The sequence below is a fragment of the Meles meles genome, chromosome 1 (genome assembly GCF_922984935.1).
Source record: "Meles meles chromosome 1, mMelMel3.1 paternal haplotype, whole genome shotgun sequence".
Lineage (NCBI taxonomy): Eukaryota > Metazoa > Chordata > Mammalia > Carnivora > Mustelidae > Meles > Meles meles.
Window position 1 is genome coordinate 187,022,027 of NC_060066.1, and position 16,321 is coordinate 187,038,347.

At 40.5% G+C, this 16,321-nt stretch overlaps 1 protein-coding gene across 1 annotated transcript; it reads left to right on the plus strand.

Moving 5' to 3' along the window:
- Positions 1-15: 15 nt before the first annotated feature.
- RRAGC (Ras related GTP binding C) lies at positions 16-15,707 on the plus strand. Its single transcript, XM_046006124.1, has 7 exons — positions 16-378; positions 2,119-2,322; positions 3,288-3,487; positions 6,111-6,225; positions 7,248-7,390; positions 9,500-9,648; positions 14,158-15,707. Exons 1-7 carry the CDS (start codon positions 142-144, stop codon positions 14,307-14,309), a joined length of 1,200 nt encoding a protein of 399 aa, XP_045862080.1. The 5' UTR covers positions 16-141; the 3' UTR covers positions 14,310-15,707.
- The last annotated feature ends 614 nt before the right edge of the window (positions 15,708-16,321 follow it).

Consider the following 16,321-nt stretch of genomic DNA (forward strand, 5'->3'; position numbering starts at 1 on the left):
CTATGAGAGTCGGGCTCTAGGGGGCGGGCCGCGCGGCGGTGGCGGCTGCCGGGGGCGGCGGCGACGGCGGACTGGGGAGGCGGCGGCCTGGCTTGGCCTGGCCTGGCCTGTCAGGGCGCGGGCGGCGGCGGCTCCAGCACCATGTCCCTGCAGTACGGGGCGGAAGAGACGCCCCTGGCCGGCAGTTACGGCGCGGCGGATTCCTTCCCGAAGGACTTCGGCTACGGCGTGGAAGAGGAGGAAGAGGAGGCGGCAGCAGCGGGCGGCGGGGTTGGGGCGGGGGCCGGCGGAGGCTGTGGCCCTGGGGGCGCTGACAGCTCCAAGCCGAGGATTCTGCTCATGGGGCTCCGGCGCAGCGGCAAGTCCTCCATCCAGAAGGTGAGTGCTACCGCGCCGGATCCCCCGGCGCCCCCTCCCCCTCCTAGGGGCTTGGGTGGCCGCCGGGCGCGTAGAGGCTGGGGGCCTGAGGAGGGCGGCGGCCGGGGCTGGCCGTCCCGGCTGTCCCACCGCGCTTTTTCTGTCCTCTGGGGAGCGAGGCCAGAGGCGCGGCCCGGGGGAGGACCCCGACTTGGAGTCCACGCCCAAGTCAGCCGAGGCCAAGTGGGGCCCCGAAGGCGAGACTGGCTGGAGGGAGGCAGGTGCCGGTGGCACCGCCCGGGACCTCCGCCCCCTGGGACCCAGCCCCAGAGTCCTTTCCGAAACTGAGACGTACTCTGCAGTTACAACTTGGAGAACTTGTCCGACTCCCTCCCCTGTCCCGATTTTGTGTATTCCTCTCACTTCAGGTGACCTGAGTTTGCGGGGCTTCCCAGGTGAGCCCCAGGGAGCAGCGTCAGGAAGAGCTGTGACTAAGTCACTGGCCGTTTTAATGCGTCCCACTACGAAGGAGAATTTAACATCGCTGGGGATTGGGGAGCTGTTATTCCACCAGTTTTAGTATTTGGGGTCGAGCGAGTGTAATTGCTGGTTATAGTCCCTCCTGTTATGTGTGCAGATACAGAAATCTTCGGAGACCTCGAGAACAGTGATCTTTGTCAGGCCATTTGCTTTCACTTCAGGTCTGTCAGGAGCGAACTGAGGGCTAGACCCTTTTTAGTAAGGGGGAGACCGAGGCAAGGTTGGCGTCCTCCATTAGCCTCCCACCTCACACACAAGTGAGCTGGTAATAAGACGCCAGATACTTGGTCTGTTGCCCTTTCCATTCCATTGCGGAGGTCTATCTAAAATAAATCTGTGTGATATTTTGTAAACATGATGGTTTTGAAAAGTAGCCTTCTAATGAAGTTACTGGATTACTGTGTTTTATTAACTTCTGAATTTACTGGATTGCTGGGTTTTATTTTCTCACCTCTACAAGCAAATTTTGTGTAAATTCATGGTAGGGTTTTAGCAAACTGAATTTAATTCTTCTCGCTTGTTACTCATTGACTAAACTTTGGTAGTAACTACCCAGTTTCCCTTTCTAGAAAGTAACAGCGAGAGACAAATTAGCTTTATGTTAGAGTTGTATGGATTGTGATTATCCTGATTTTTAACTGTTACTTTTACCATTTCTTTTCTCATGGGAGCGGTCATTTCCCTGTCAACTCCTCTCCTGACTCCCCCACCCCCCAATCATTTTCTACTTGGTATAATTACTGTCTGTTTTATTTCTTCCACAAGACTGCAAATTCAGTGAAGGCAGAGTCTAGGTAGTTACCTTTGTAATTCTCAGAGCCTGATAGAGGCATTTTGGTAAATTTTCAGTGAACAAAAATTCTTAAATTTTAGCTCTAAGCTTTTACGATATTAAAACAGGTTTTGGGAGAATTAATACAATTTAACAGAAAACAAAATGAATTGACAATGAAAGACATTGCTGCTAGTAGGATTTACTATGTGCAGAGAAAATAGCAGAAAAGTTTCAGCTCCAGAATAGGTTCGATGGAAAGTAATTTGGTGCCTTCTCATCTCTCAGAAGTAAAAGGATAGTGAATACTGATGATACACCATTCACTTTTTATCTCTTTTAAAATTTTTGCTATAGGATCAAATCCTTTATATGTTAATTCAGGGTCGAATTTTGAACTTTAAGTACAAAGTTGAATAGTCATAAAATTATCTTCTTTCTTTTAACAGGTGGTGTTTCATAAAATGTCACCCAACGAGACTCTCTTTTTGGAAAGTACCAACAAGATTTATAAAGATGACATTTCCAATAGCTCCTTTGTGAATTTCCAGATATGGGATTTTCCTGGACAAATGGACTTTTTTGACCCAACTTTTGACTACGAGATGATCTTCAGGGGAACAGGAGCATTGATATATGTCATTGATGCACAGGTAGTAGGAATAATGTTTATTTCTTTTTTCTGCTGTCAAAGATGTAGACACAAAGGAAAGGTGTTTATCTTCTTTATCATGTGCTTCTTGCAGCTTATTTCTTTGCTGGTAGGTTTCCTAGCAGTATGGGAGATGGAGCTGCAGAGGTGTGCAGGCATGCTGTTGTGCGGTGCAGAATATGAGATGATTAGGAGATAGTGACTTATTCTCTTTTGAGTTCTAGTTAATGAGCAGTTTTCCACTTTTATTTGTTAATAGTGGATATTGCCATACTTCATTAACTATTAAAATAGTGATGTCACTCACTGGAAAGATCTTTTTGGTGCCCATAATCTAATGAGGAATAGGAGAACTGAGTCAGTAAATATTAAAGTGAATAGTTTTCTTGGTTGTCCAAATTGAGTTTGACTCAACAAGCATTTATTGAGGGCCTAGCTTGTGACAAGCCCTGAGATGAATGGGACATGTCCTTGACCTTAAGAAGCTTAAACATTGGTAAAGAGTGCTTTCTGATTGAGAGGCTCTGTAATGGAGGCTTTCACATACATGATCCAATTTAATTCTTTACAATACTCTGAGGTAGGTATGGTAATTCCAATTTTATGGATGAGTAAACTGAGATCACAAGTTTAAGCAACCTGCTTAAAGTCACACATCTAATAAATGGCAGAGCTGGGATTACTTTTAAAAAATTCTATTGGGAAGAAGTGTCCATTTCCTTTTTTCCTTTTCTTATATTAGCAGTATAAAAATTATAAGCATTAACTTGGTAAATGAGTTTTTTTATCTGGAGAGATTAAAGATTTAGAGAGATGAGGTTAATGTATTTGAATGTTGGAGTATTTGTGAATAATTAGTATAATACATTTTCTGTGGTTGGGGAAAGAGGTGGTTTGAGGCTTTCTTAATTCGTTACTGACTTTTACCAGATTTCTTTTTAAAAAATATTTTGTTCTGACTTACAGGATGACTACATGGAGGCTTTAACAAGACTTCACATTACTGTTTCTAAAGCCTACAAAGTTAACCCAGACATGAATTTTGAGGTTTTTATTCACAAAGTTGATGGTCTGTCTGATGATCACAAAATAGAAACACAGAGGGACATTCATCAAAGGGCCAATGATGACCTTGCAGATGCTGGGCTAGAAAAACTCCACCTTAGGTAACAACATGTGTGTTTGATATGAGAGCCCTGAAAAATGTTTAAATGTATTCCCATCTCTGTCATTACAAACACGTGGCTTTCTGTTACTGGTATGCCCTTCCCAAATCTGTAATGTTCTTGATCTCTTCTTTGTTGAATTCAGTTTTGGGAGCCTGATGGTATTTGAGAAGTTACTTTCCCAGTTTTTTGCATTTTCCTGGAGATTGAAGTCATGTCAAGTGTTTTCATTGGTGCTTTAAAAAATTCATCTCAGGAGACTGGAATCAGCCTCTTTCCTCATGGCATAAATCTATTTTGGGACTCCCCTCTCTTGATTTCATCATTTATTTATTTATTTTCATTTTGCGTCAGTTCAAGGACTCTGTCACAGTTGTTGTAGAACTCTGTAGCTGGAGTCTTCACAGTATTTTTTTTCAGTAGGAAGAGCATTTTAAAGAGGCACATGTTTGAGTCTGGACTTTGATGTGCCTTGTGTATCTTTTTAAAAACAGTTTATGCTTTTATGAATCTCTGAAGTTTGGGTTAGGTGAGTTTGTTCTATAAATCTGTTTAGGGTTCTTGTTAGGTTTAAAGAACTGCTGATTCATAACTAAATACCATGAAGAAAGTATCATTAAAGAACAAATACTATCCACGTTGGACACTATATGATGAATGAATCAAGGCCAATAATAAAGATGTTTCCTACCTGTCGGGGGGGATAAAAAACAAATACTAGATTTATGTGCTTGTGTTCTGGAAGTGTGTGAGGAATATTTTCTATATTTTGTATTTTTTTTGGTGGTATAGGTAGATATGAGTAATAAAAAGTACCCAAGAAAATGTTCTCTTGATATAAACAGCTTAAAGGGGAAGCAGGGGAGAGATACACATGTAGCTATTTCCTTATCCCTGGTCTGTTACAGTGACTTCCTTAAAGGCTCAAGCCACCCCTAATATTCCCTACCCCTAATATTCTTTAGGGCCTCAGGTGCCAGGGTCTTTGAGTTATTCTAGGAAGTCATGTAGAAAAAGTGTCATTGATCTGTAGTTTGGATTGAAATTTTAAAATATTTATCAGTAATTAATGCTTTAAAAAAATTTAACAATATTTGTAAGAGAAAGTGAAAGTGCCTCCCTGTGAAATTGCTCAGTCTCACTTTTTGGGAATCTACACTTAACAATGGATTTTAGGCTGTGATTGTCCTGTGTTTCCCTAGGGCATATGGGAATTCTCCTAATCCCCTTCCTTGTCCCTTTTTGGGGCGTCCCACCGCAGAGGTACACGCCATCCCTTTCTTTAGTTTCTTACAGGACCCTAGGCCTTGTTAACCTCCGAAGAATCTTTGCATTGAGCTTTTATTAATTACTAGCATGCCTGTGGATTAGGCTTTGTTCCATTTCTGGTTTCCAGAAATCCAGTTTACTAAAATGCCCTGTGTCTTGTAGGGTTCCCCATGTCCCCATCTACTTCCAAGCCTCAGAGTCTCTGAAGGACCTTCCCACATTGCTAACCTTTTTGCCTAAAGGAAACAATAAAATATTCCGTTGTCCCTAGTGCTTGTCCCTGGTGCCTTTAGGAGGGGAGTCATCTTGGCCTCACTTGTTTCATTACTCAAACATCTAGAGTCCAGCCGCATCTTGTATAGGGTTAGATTCCTAGGTCTGCTTCCTGAAAGTGTTTTTAAATTGCCTGCCAAGTGTCATCTACAGTTCTGTGTTTCTGACTTTGTAATACATACTTACAAATAAGTAGAACAACTACATGATGAGGAGTATACTCCCTGAGCTAAAAATAGCAGGTAGAATTGTATTAAAATGTGAAAGGTCTCTCTTTTTCATATGTGTTTTGTTAAATCTATGGCTGTTACTTCTCCACTGTATGTCCCTTTAGGCAGATTTCTGTTCCATTCCTATGCTTAATAGGGCCCCAGCTCCTGTTCTTCTAATTATGTCATGTACATAAATTCTGAGCATCAGCTGTGTTCATTTGTTTATTGAACAAATATTTATGAGCGCTGTTCAGGTCAGTGGGGTTGTAGCTATGAGCAAGACCGCCAAAGTCTCTGTCCTCATGGAGTTTTACATTCTGATGAATGAGACAGCTCAAAAGCACTTACAAATAAACATATAGTGTAATTTCAGGCACTTATCAGTGCTATGAGGGGAAATTAGGGAAAAGGACTGCTGTTTTAGGTAGGAGGGTCAAGAAAGAGCTTTCTGAAGAGATGGCATTTTTGTAGAAACCTGAATTACATTCTTACTGAATGAGTGTCACCCCTCTTTATGCTCCCTCTTGGTTTTTATCTTGGTCTTTGTCAGTTATGGGCATAAGAAACCAGGTTGTTTGGATCAGGTTGCAAAGACTTAGGTGAATATTCAGGTTCCTGCATCTGAAAGCGCTTTCCTGGGTACTAGGAAATTGCCCTGTTTTGTAAATGCTGTAAAGAGATGGATGGTTACAAGCCAGGTGGGGAAGCTGCATTTGTCTTCTTGACCAGTGGGGATGACAGGCGAGGTAAAAAGGCTTTATTTGAACTTAGTGAAATCAAATGTTAAGCAACATAAAATTTTATATTTTATAATTGTCACTGAACTTAAGATATGTTTCAAATTAATCAAAGTGTGTTGTGTTTTTCAGCTTTTATTTGACTAGTATCTATGACCATTCAATATTTGAAGCCTTTAGTAAGGTGGTACAGAAACTCATCCCACAACTGCCGACCTTGGAAAACCTATTAAATATCTTTATATCAGTAAGTGAGCTAATTCACTATAGTTTCTGATTCCATTTTCTTGAATATATTTGTGTTATCAAATTCTCCAAAAAAAATGTCTTTCCTTAGTCTGAATCAGGCCGAAAGGCTAATGACACACTTAGCATGTAAAATAAATCATAAGAACACTTTGAAAATGGCCTGAGTTATTTTCTAAGTTCTTTCCTTAGTGCTCACCCTTTTGATCTTAAAATGAAGTGAAAAAATTCTTCATACTTTCTTAATTAATAAAAACCTCCATGATAAAAAGAAAAAATCTTCGTGACATCTGTTTCCTGAATGGAGAATAGTAACTGGAAACGTCTGGGTTTTGGGAATTTGACTCCTGCTTAATCTCTGCTTTATAGGAGGTCACATTGAAAAATTGATCTTTCCCTTTCCTTGCTAACTATAATCTTGTATCATATTTCACTTTTCTTACTTTGAGGATTCAGCTTAATAAAAGAGGATATTCCTTCAATAAATATAACATTCAACTATTATATTTTCTAGACGTTACTTTCAAGAGCTCAGGGTGTAGTGGTCCCCAGTTCTTTTGGGCTTTTGGGTTATGCTAGATGTTGACATCAAACTAATTCTTTTATGTTTCGCTAATTGCCACAGAATGCCTTTCTGGTGGCAAGGTCATTTAAATCAGAGGTTGATTATTGTGACTAAAAAGGATTATTGAAAATGTAGCATGGCTTGATTTTTGGAGGATTTTTTTTTTTTTTTGTTAACTTTTCTGATGGTGTCTTAGCAAGTAATTCATTTAATTTGAGGAAGAAGAAAAATCAAATTTAATGGTATTAAGTCAGTCAGTAAATCAGAGCAGAGACATGATTCCACTTTTATTCTTTGGATAAGAGAAGTGTCTCTCAACCACATACTGTTTGCTTCTTTGGTACTGGGTTATACAATTAAAAATGTCTTTGTGTATTAATCCATAATTTCAGGATCTTAGTTAAATTACAAATTTTGATTCTTGAAACTGAATACTTCTTCAATTTTGTTTTTCCTAGAATTCAGGTATCGAAAAAGCTTTCCTCTTCGACGTTGTCAGCAAAATCTACATTGCAACAGATAGTTCTCCTGTGGATATGCAGTCTTATGAACTTTGCTGTGACATGATTGATGTTGTAATTGATGTGTCTTGTATATATGGGTAAGTTATGTGTGATGTGTGTGTGTGTGTGTGTGTGTGTGTGTATATTTGCAAGATCTTAGACATATTGAAGACTACCATTTCAGTTTGTCAGAGGGATTAATTTTTGAGGCCTCTAGCAGGTACTGTATGGAGTGGAATTGTTCTGACCATAGTGCTTCCACTTGGAGCTTGATCTCCCTGTAGATGGACTGCTAGGTTTTACTGCTTCAGAGGATGGGTAAGAGCAGTTGAAAAACTGTGCTAGTGCCAGATTTAATTATCACTGAAAGTTTCTCCACCATTATTTGGGGGGCTTCCACTATATCTTCTCCCTTAGGGACTCTGCTAGATCAAAAAAGTAGATTAATGTATTTTGAATAACAGAGTAAGTACTGGTTCCTAATTTAACTTCAGGCTTTATGGAAATGAGGGATCCTCATCTTTCAGAGAGCCAAGAGACAAGGAAATCAGAATTTTGGGTGTCAGAAGGACTTAAACATAGAAAAATTTGACCCATACATGTGAGTTTCCAAAATAAATTTCTAAAATGTAAACTCTTCCTTTATGTAAATTCACCAAGCTTCATACAGAGATTTATAAATGCCAGCAAAGGTGTGATTTTGTGGAATAGTCCAGAGGACGAGTGAAAACTTTGGAGAATTACTGGTATTTCAAAAGCCAACAACCTCTGTTGCTTCTAATAGCCCTAATCCCCCCAGTGTGTTAACATCAGCACTCCCAAGGCACTTTCTGATGCTCTAACATAACCTTTGCTTTCTGTCCTTTATCTGTTCCCTTTTCCACCTGGTCTGAACTCTTCTTTCATCTCTCTGTTCTTGCCCTTCACCTTGATCTCTCAGCCTAATTTGTTGGTGTCTTTCTCCAGCTGACTCAATAGGAGAATGCATTTCTCTCACATGTTCTTTACCTGTTTCTGTCTTCTATTTGTTTCTCACTTTTGTGGTTACATGCTTTCCTTTGCTCTTTTTCCATAATGAAAATGTGATTTTTTTTTTGTTACATTACTCAGTACAGCTTCATGTTCCCATTCCTTGTCTTAAAAATGGATGAATAGAACACTTGTTTTTTCTTTAAAAGAAATCAAAATTTCATAACTGCTTTTTTATAATTTAAAAATCAAAATTACAAAATTTTTTTCAGTGTAAGGTACATTGTAAAATACGTTTTGTGTTGTATGCTACATTATAAAAGAGAAGAAAAAATACCCATTTTCTCATTCCTAACACAATCCGTGCATGCATTGTGGTGTATTTTATTATATTTGCTTCTTACTCGGCTCTTGATTTACATCTTTTGAAGGAGGACTACCTATAATTCTGACAATTCTAGTAAAAACAACAGCTTTCAGACCCTGAAGGCTCACTTCGTAAGCATCGGGATTCCACAATATCTTTGATAGACTATTAATTTTAGTTTTTATACTTAACTCCTTTTTCACTAATGGCAGTTTTCTTACGTTAGGTCCTTTTTTATTTGTATACTCTGTCAGTACAGATTAAGGTGAGGGAAGGTTTGAAACCTGTGTTCCCTGTATACTGGGTAAACAAGATGAAGGCATGCACGTATGGAATACTGCATCCTTGTCTGGGAAACCTATTTCTTTCTTTCTTTTTTTAAAGTGGGCTCCACTATAGAGCCCAATGTTGGGCTTGAACTCATGACTCTGAGATCAAGCCCTGAGCTTAGATCAAGCGTCACACTCCTAACCTACTGAGTTCCAGGCACCCCTGGGAACCTTATTTCTTAAATGAGAACTTCTGTTGCCATATATTTAAGCCAGTATTTTTTCTAGCCCCCCCCCCTTTTTAAAGATTATTTATTTGACAGACAGATCACAAGTAGGCAGAGAGGGCTGGGGGGCGGGGGGGGGGGAGAAGCAGGCTTCCTGCTGAGCAGAGAGCCCAAAGTGGGGCTTGATTCCAGGACCCTGAGATCATGACCTGAGCTGAAGGCAGAGGTTTTAACCCACTGAGCCACCCAGGTGCCCCCAGTATTTTTTCTTAAAGACACTTTGGAAACTGAGTGGAAAGACTTGTCATTGTGCAAATTAAATGTGACAGAATATCTCATTGGGAAACCTGTAATGACTACTTTGTTTTGAAACAGGTTAAAGGAAGATGGAAGTGGAAGTGCTTACGACAAAGAATCTATGGCAATTATCAAGCTGAATAATACGACTGTCCTTTATTTAAAGGAAGTGACTAAATTTTTGGCACTGGTCTGCATTCTTAGGGAAGAAAGTTTTGAACGAAAAGGTAATGGCATTTTAAAAGGCTGTTTTTATATTAAAGTCTTTGTAAAAATGTATTAGGTTCTTGAAAATCAGAGAGACTAATATTGCAGTGTTAAATGCTTATCAGCTCAAACTGCTCTTGTCCCTTCCTTTCCATGTATAGTCCAGACTTTGTCCTTCTTTTGATCTTTTATGTTAAAGTAGGTATTTAATTCCAGCCTTTCTTATTTTGGGTCATTTTAATACATGTCTAAACGCCTGCGGTTGGGCTTCTACCCACACCTGTTTACAGAGACGATTCTTGGGCCTGTTGCCAGCTCATGTTCTTGCTACATGCAGCGGCCTTTCCTCATTCTGTAGCCTCTTCAGCCTTCTCCAGCATGTGACCCGGCCAGTCTCTCTTTGCTTGACGTTTCCTTCTCCCTTTGCTTCCCTAAAGCTGAGCTCTCCAAGTTATTTTATGTATTTGTTTCTCTGATCTCTTTGGTTTCTTTTGTTTTTCTCAGTTCTGAGTGTTTTTCAGAGCCACGTCTTTGTGCTTGCTTCTTCACTTACTCTCCTGCTCAGCTCATCCAAGCCATGGTCACTTAATTTTCTCTATGTGGTTGATTGAAAAATTGACCTCCCCAGTTCTGACTTGGGCCCATATTCCAGTCCCATGTTTGGAGCTGTTAGTGAGACATTTTCACTTAAATATTTGATTATCATCATGTATATGGTGTCAGAACTGATGACTGTTCCCCCTCTGTTTCCTGACCCTCTTGCTACCCTGGTGGTGTTACCTGTTACAACATCGCCTGGCGTCCAAGCTCGGATACCTTGGGAATGCAAACTGGTGGGTACAGCCACTGTGGAAAACAGTATGGAGGGTCCTCAAAAAAATTAAGAATAGAAACATATGATCCAGTAATTCCACTATTAGGTATTTACTCAAACTACAAAACAAATAACAAAAAATAACAAGCTGTATGTAGTCAGGTGATTGTGTGGTGGCACTGTGAAGGGGCCTTTGCAGGTCATTTCCCAGAGGGCATTCTGTGTTCCCCCTTTCCCATTCTTTTCCTATATTGTTTACTTTGACTCTTCACCAAATCTTGTTTCTTTGGTTTCCTTTCCATTCCCACTGTCATTCCAGGCCCTCATCCCTGCAGGCCCATGGTTGGGCACTAATGTCCTGCTTGAAGTGACGCACTCAGCACGTGTTTTGAGGGGCTACTATGTATTGTCTTTTATTAGCTTTCAGAAAGTTGCTTTCATCATATTATTTAAATACTCAGGGATCTCTCACAGCTCTCTGTTGTTCAGTGCTACAAGTGCCTGCTCTGCGGTCTGCTTTTTTAAATTTAATGTTGTACGAATTAATGTTTCACTAATGTTAATATTAATGAACTATATCCGATACACAAAATTTTGGGGTAAATAAGAATGTGCGTATTCACCTTTGAGCTTCAGAACCAAAACATGGCAGAGACGTAGTTGTCATTCATGTATGTGTCGCATTGGAAGTCTTTTTTGGTGCTATGTTGAGTGTAGTATCTAATTTTCCCATGTATGATGTATTTTACTTCATATCTTCCTTAACCAATATAGAGTTTTGTATTGTGTATCTCTGTGTAAACGCTGTAAAAATGTAAGCAGTCTTCTGCAACTAGCTCTCCTCACTTAAGGTCTTTTTTGAGATTTATTTGTGTTGTTAACATGTAGCTTTAGTTCGTTCATTTTCATTCTGCACCATATTATGTGGATTGAATAGGCCACAATTTATTTTCTTTCTGCTGGACATTTAGGTTATTTTTAAAATCACAGAGCTTTGCAACAAATACTCAGATGCAACAAATGTACATGTTTGCCTTTGCACATGTGGAGAGTTTCTCTTAGAATATGTTTAGTAGTGGAATTTATAGAGATGTGTTCATACAGCTCCAGCCCTATTAAACATTGCTCTCCAAACCGGCTTTCCCATTTTCGGCCCCAGTAGCTTTGTGTGGGAGTTCTTGTCACTTCATGTCCTTGATAATGCTTGTCGGTCTGGTAGGTGTAAAATGGTATCTCATTTGCTTCCAATTTTTACTTCTTTAATCACTGGTTAGAACAGGCATTTTCCTTGTGGCAGGTACCTTTTATGCCAGTTCAAGATTGTTCTTTGGTAATTTACCTGTTCATATACTTTATTCTTTTTGTGCTTCTTAAGTTATTTTTCTCCATTCTAGTCTTAAAAGTTAAAAACGGGCACCGGGGTGGCTCAGTCCGTTAAGCATCTGCCTTTGGCTTGGGTCACAATCTCAGGGTCCTGGGATGGAGCCCCTTGTCGGGCTCTCTGCTAAGCAGGGAGTCTGCTTCTCCCGCTCCCTCTGTGCTCTCTCTCTCACTCTCTTAAAGGTAAATAAATAAAAATCTAAAAATAAAAAGTTAAAAACAAAACCGTTTTTGGTTACAGAAGTTTTCGAATATATACAAAGGTAGAGCAACACAGTGAGTGCCCATGTAGCCATCGTCCTGCTTCAGCAGTTCCCAGCATATGGTCAGTCTTGTGTTCTGTTTATCCTACGAGCAAAGTTATTATTTTTTACTGTCAAACATAAAAAAGTAGAGAAGATAACAGAATATCTTTTATCTCCCAGATTGGGTAATTATAAAAATCATAGCCAATCTTTCTTCTTTCTGTACCTCTTTCTCTGCTGGGTTATTCTAAAACAAATCTCTGATGTGATCAAATAATTTTGTCTCTACAGATTTCAGCAGGTGTCTCTCCAAGATAGCATTCTTTCTTAAAATATAACGATGCCATTAATAAACCAAAAAATGAACAGTGATTTCGTAATATCGTCAGATCTCTGGCTAGTGTTCGGGTTTCCCTGGTGGTCAGTTTTATTTTACCATTTTCACAGAAGTCATTTTTAATGTAGTTGAACTTACCAGAACTTTTATAGCTTTTTTTTTCTTCCTGAGTCTGAAGGACCTCCGGGATTTGATTCTAATCTCCTTAGTCAGACTTGATTCCCAGTACTTCCCAGCGAGAATTCTCTGCCCCTATCTCCAGTCACTCCATTTTCTTTCCTGTCTTTACCTGTGCTGTGTTCTCATTGCCAGCTCCCCGTTTTGTTTTGTTTTTTTTTTTTTTTTTTGTGATATTGTTCTCTTTCCGGCCTAATTAAACCTTGCCTGTATCCCCAAAGGCTGCCTTTGGCCTGTACTGGGCTCTCCTTCCTATAGACTTCTGTGACATTTTTAGTCATTTTGACACCATATTGTTTTGATCTGTTTTTTTTTTCGTGGTCATCTTCATGTTCCAGTACTCTCAAGGGCATTTATGCTTCTCTTTCTGATCTGCCATTCTTCTAACTGGCGTCTGTTCTTAAGGCAGACCTTGTGGTCCAGAATGGCTGCATATTCCAGGCAGTAAGGAGGAACAAGGCTGGGGAAAGAATACATCCTTTTGCTTTTAAGGAAATTTCGCAGAGGTCCCATGTGCTTCCACCTATCCCAGTGGCCAGAATTGGTCCTGTAGCTGTATATAGTTACAAGGAAGGCTGGGAAGTACAATGTTTTAGTTGAGTATCATTGTGCTCATCAGAAACTGGGTTTCCGCGGCGCCTGGGTGGCTCAGTGGGTTAAGCCTCTGCCTTCAGCTCAGGTCATGATCTCACAGTCCTGGGATCAAGCCCCATATCAGGCTCTCTGCTCAGCAGGGAGCCTGTTTCCCTTCCTTTCTTTCTCTGCCTCTCTGCCTACTTGTGATCTCTCTCTCTCTGTCCAATAAATAAATAAAATATTAAAAAAGGCCTCTGCCTTGGGCTCAGGTCATGATCCCAGGGTCCTGGGATCAAGCCCTGCATCGGGCTCTCTACTTGGCAGGTAGCCTGCTTCCCTCTCCGCCTGCCTTTCTGCCTACTTGTTGTCTCTGTCTGTGAAGTAAATAAATAAAATCTTAAAAAAAAAAAAAAGAAACTGGGTTTCCATTACTAAGGAAGAAGGGGGAAAAGTAGATTTTCGGTAGGCAACTCGCTATTTCTATCGCAAAACAGAACTGTTTGACCAAAATCTTATTTGGAAGCCAGTTCATGAAACATTGAAGGAGCTGCATTGCCTGCAAAGAGCGGGTATAGGCTGCCTGAGGCTCTCGCTGGTGGGCCTCTCTGCTACCTCCAGACCCCACGGCTCCCCTGGGCAGGGTGCCAAACTCCTGCTCCTGCTGTTCCCTTCAGCTCTTCACGGGCTGCCCGAAAGACTTAAGAAAGGAAAAAGCTTGGTAATTTGAAAAGTATTTTACTTTCCCTTCAGATTTTATTGTAGATTTTCTTGGCAAATTTACCTTCCTGATGAATTTATTTACTCAGCTCATTCCCAGGCCCCAGTGGTAACCAGTGTTAACAGTTGGGGTATATGCTTTATCATGTTTCTAGCAGAGAAAATTCCTCAGTTGGATGTGTGTTTTTAAATACATAACCAATTTTCTTCTGTCACCAAATATTTCCTAGTAGATAATTTCACAGTTAACATTCAAGGGGTCTGATCTTTTTCTCTCTTGCAGGTTTAATAGACTACAACTTCCACTGTTTCCGGAAAGCTATTCATGAGGTTTTTGAGGTGGGTGTGACTTCTCACAGGAGCTGTGGTCACCAGACCAGCGCCCCCAGCCTGAAAGCGCTGACACACAATGGCACGCCGCGAAATGCCATCTAGCCTGAATTCCAACTGTCGGGGCTCTGTGCCAGCTTACTCTTCACTCCAGGGTCAGATGCCACGTGCTACAGGACAGGGGAGCTGCCGCTTGTGGGAATCCTGGTGCCTGTCCCACTAGAGACAAGGGGGAGAGTTTCTCATTTGGATGAAAACCCCTTCAACCAGTGGTGTGCAACTGAAGCTACTATTTCTTTTTTTTTTAAAAAATGGCAAAAAAAAAAAAAAAGAATTCTAGAGACCACAGAACTCAGTGTGTCTTTCTCCTCTTTGGGGTCCTGTTTTAAGTAGTTGGGATATTTTGGACCTGGAGATAACACCACTTACCCATCCTTACCAGAGAATGTTGCTGTCAATTAGCAGTTGGAAATAATAGAAAGAACTGAATTTTTATATGCTTCACTTAGGTTTTCATTTGAGTAGTCTCTCAAAATCCTGCCTTGCTTAAGTTCTAACACTGCCTCTCAGATTTCAATTTTGGACATTGCACACCCTAAGACGTTTTAAATGCATTTGCTTGCTAACTCAGAAGACACATGGTCTGACCGCGGCAAAGGACATTCCTGTATTTGTTACTGAAGAAACGAGAAAGTTTTATGCTGCATCAGGTCGAGAGCGAGGCTCATCAGTGGCTGCTGCATTAATTCTCTCGGAAGTGTTGAAGAAACTTTTTAAAACAGAAGAAAAAGTTTGTACCTGTGTTTTGGGTACCAGATATCTGGGTTCTTTCTCCTCCATTAGATAAGTGATCATGATCAGTGTGACGATGGGAATTTAAAAAATTTGTTTTCCCCACAATTTTCTCCTCTTAGGGGAGAAACTCATTATGTCATTGAAATATTTAGCTCACTTTTCTTTAGACGTGGTACCAGCCGCTATGTACCTTTTATTCTAAGCTGTCTAGATTCTTTACGAATTGCTGTTTCGTTGGCCATGAATGACCCTAAGGCACTGGTGGGCTGTCCACTGGGAGTTGGAGAGAGCACATGGCGCCACAGCATGTGACATTAAACAGACTTTGTCTCCAGTATTCTGACACCGAGTGTCAACTGTGGTACTTTCTTCACCTGGGATATTAATTCATAATTGTTTCTTTTTGTTGATGGTTGATACCCTGTCCATGGATTTAAAGTGACCCATTATTTTTACTCGACATGCCCAGTAGTCCTATGTTCCAAAGCCACTGGACCACTTGAGTACATAAGTGCCACTGTTTAATGAAATATGTATATTCAGGTCTGTAAACCTAACAGTGTGACTTGGAGTGCTTCCTGCAGATGATTCTGACTGTTGAGTATTTACATGGACCATGGTGATATCCAAAAGAAAATGCTTTTATATTTATAGATTATTTCACTGAACTATATAAAATGGGTATCAATAAATGTATTTACTCCAAAATCAGTTTTTTATTTGCCTCCAGTATGAGGAGGGTGGGGTGTTGGGACATCGGGTTGTCTCACTTCATCATTCTATCCATTTCTTTTGCTGCTTCATATGGTTAACATGCTATGTGTGTTAGGACTTCAAGCTCTGTCCCGATGCAGGAATTTCGTGCCCCGTGTCCAGACATCTCTCCTGGCCCATTTCTGCTTAGGGTAGGTGGTCCAGGCCTAGGTGAAAATGGTTTTTTGGTTGTGGTGTTTCATACCAACAGATCTCTCTCGGGGTGAGGATTATGCAGGGCCTGGCGTAACTGATGCGTTAATGCCAAGCCAGGAAGGGGTAAGGAGATGAATTAAGTAGGACACCATGTTAAAATTTCTACCAGTGCCAGCTTGTTTGTTCTTCCTGTTCCTGGGATACTGATTAGTGACCCTTAAATCTCAGGTGGGAACTAAATTGATTGGGGTAAAGTATGCATTAGTTTATAGAAGGGAGGGAAGGTATTTAGAGGTTGAAAGATCTTACAATTTTCATCATCGGATTACTTTAGAATTCAATTTTAAAACTTTGAAATGGAAATCGCAGGAGCAGATTATAAGATAGAACCTCTTAAAATACTATCTAATCCC

What these genes read in the sequence shown, in the direction of transcription:
- RRAGC (XM_046006124.1), top strand. Translation starts at nt 142, where the DNA reads ATGTCCCTGCAGTACGGGGCGGAAGAGACGCCCCTGGCCGGCAGTTAC. An exon ending in TATATGTCATTGATGCACAG is followed by an intron (nt 2,323 to 3,287) that starts GTAGTAGGAATA and finishes TCTGACTTACAG; the next exon opens with GATGACTACATGGAGGCTTT. An exon ending in AGAAAGTTTTGAACGAAAAG is followed by an intron (nt 9,649 to 14,157) that starts GTAATGGCATTT and finishes TCTCTCTTGCAG; the next exon opens with GTTTAATAGACTACAACTTC.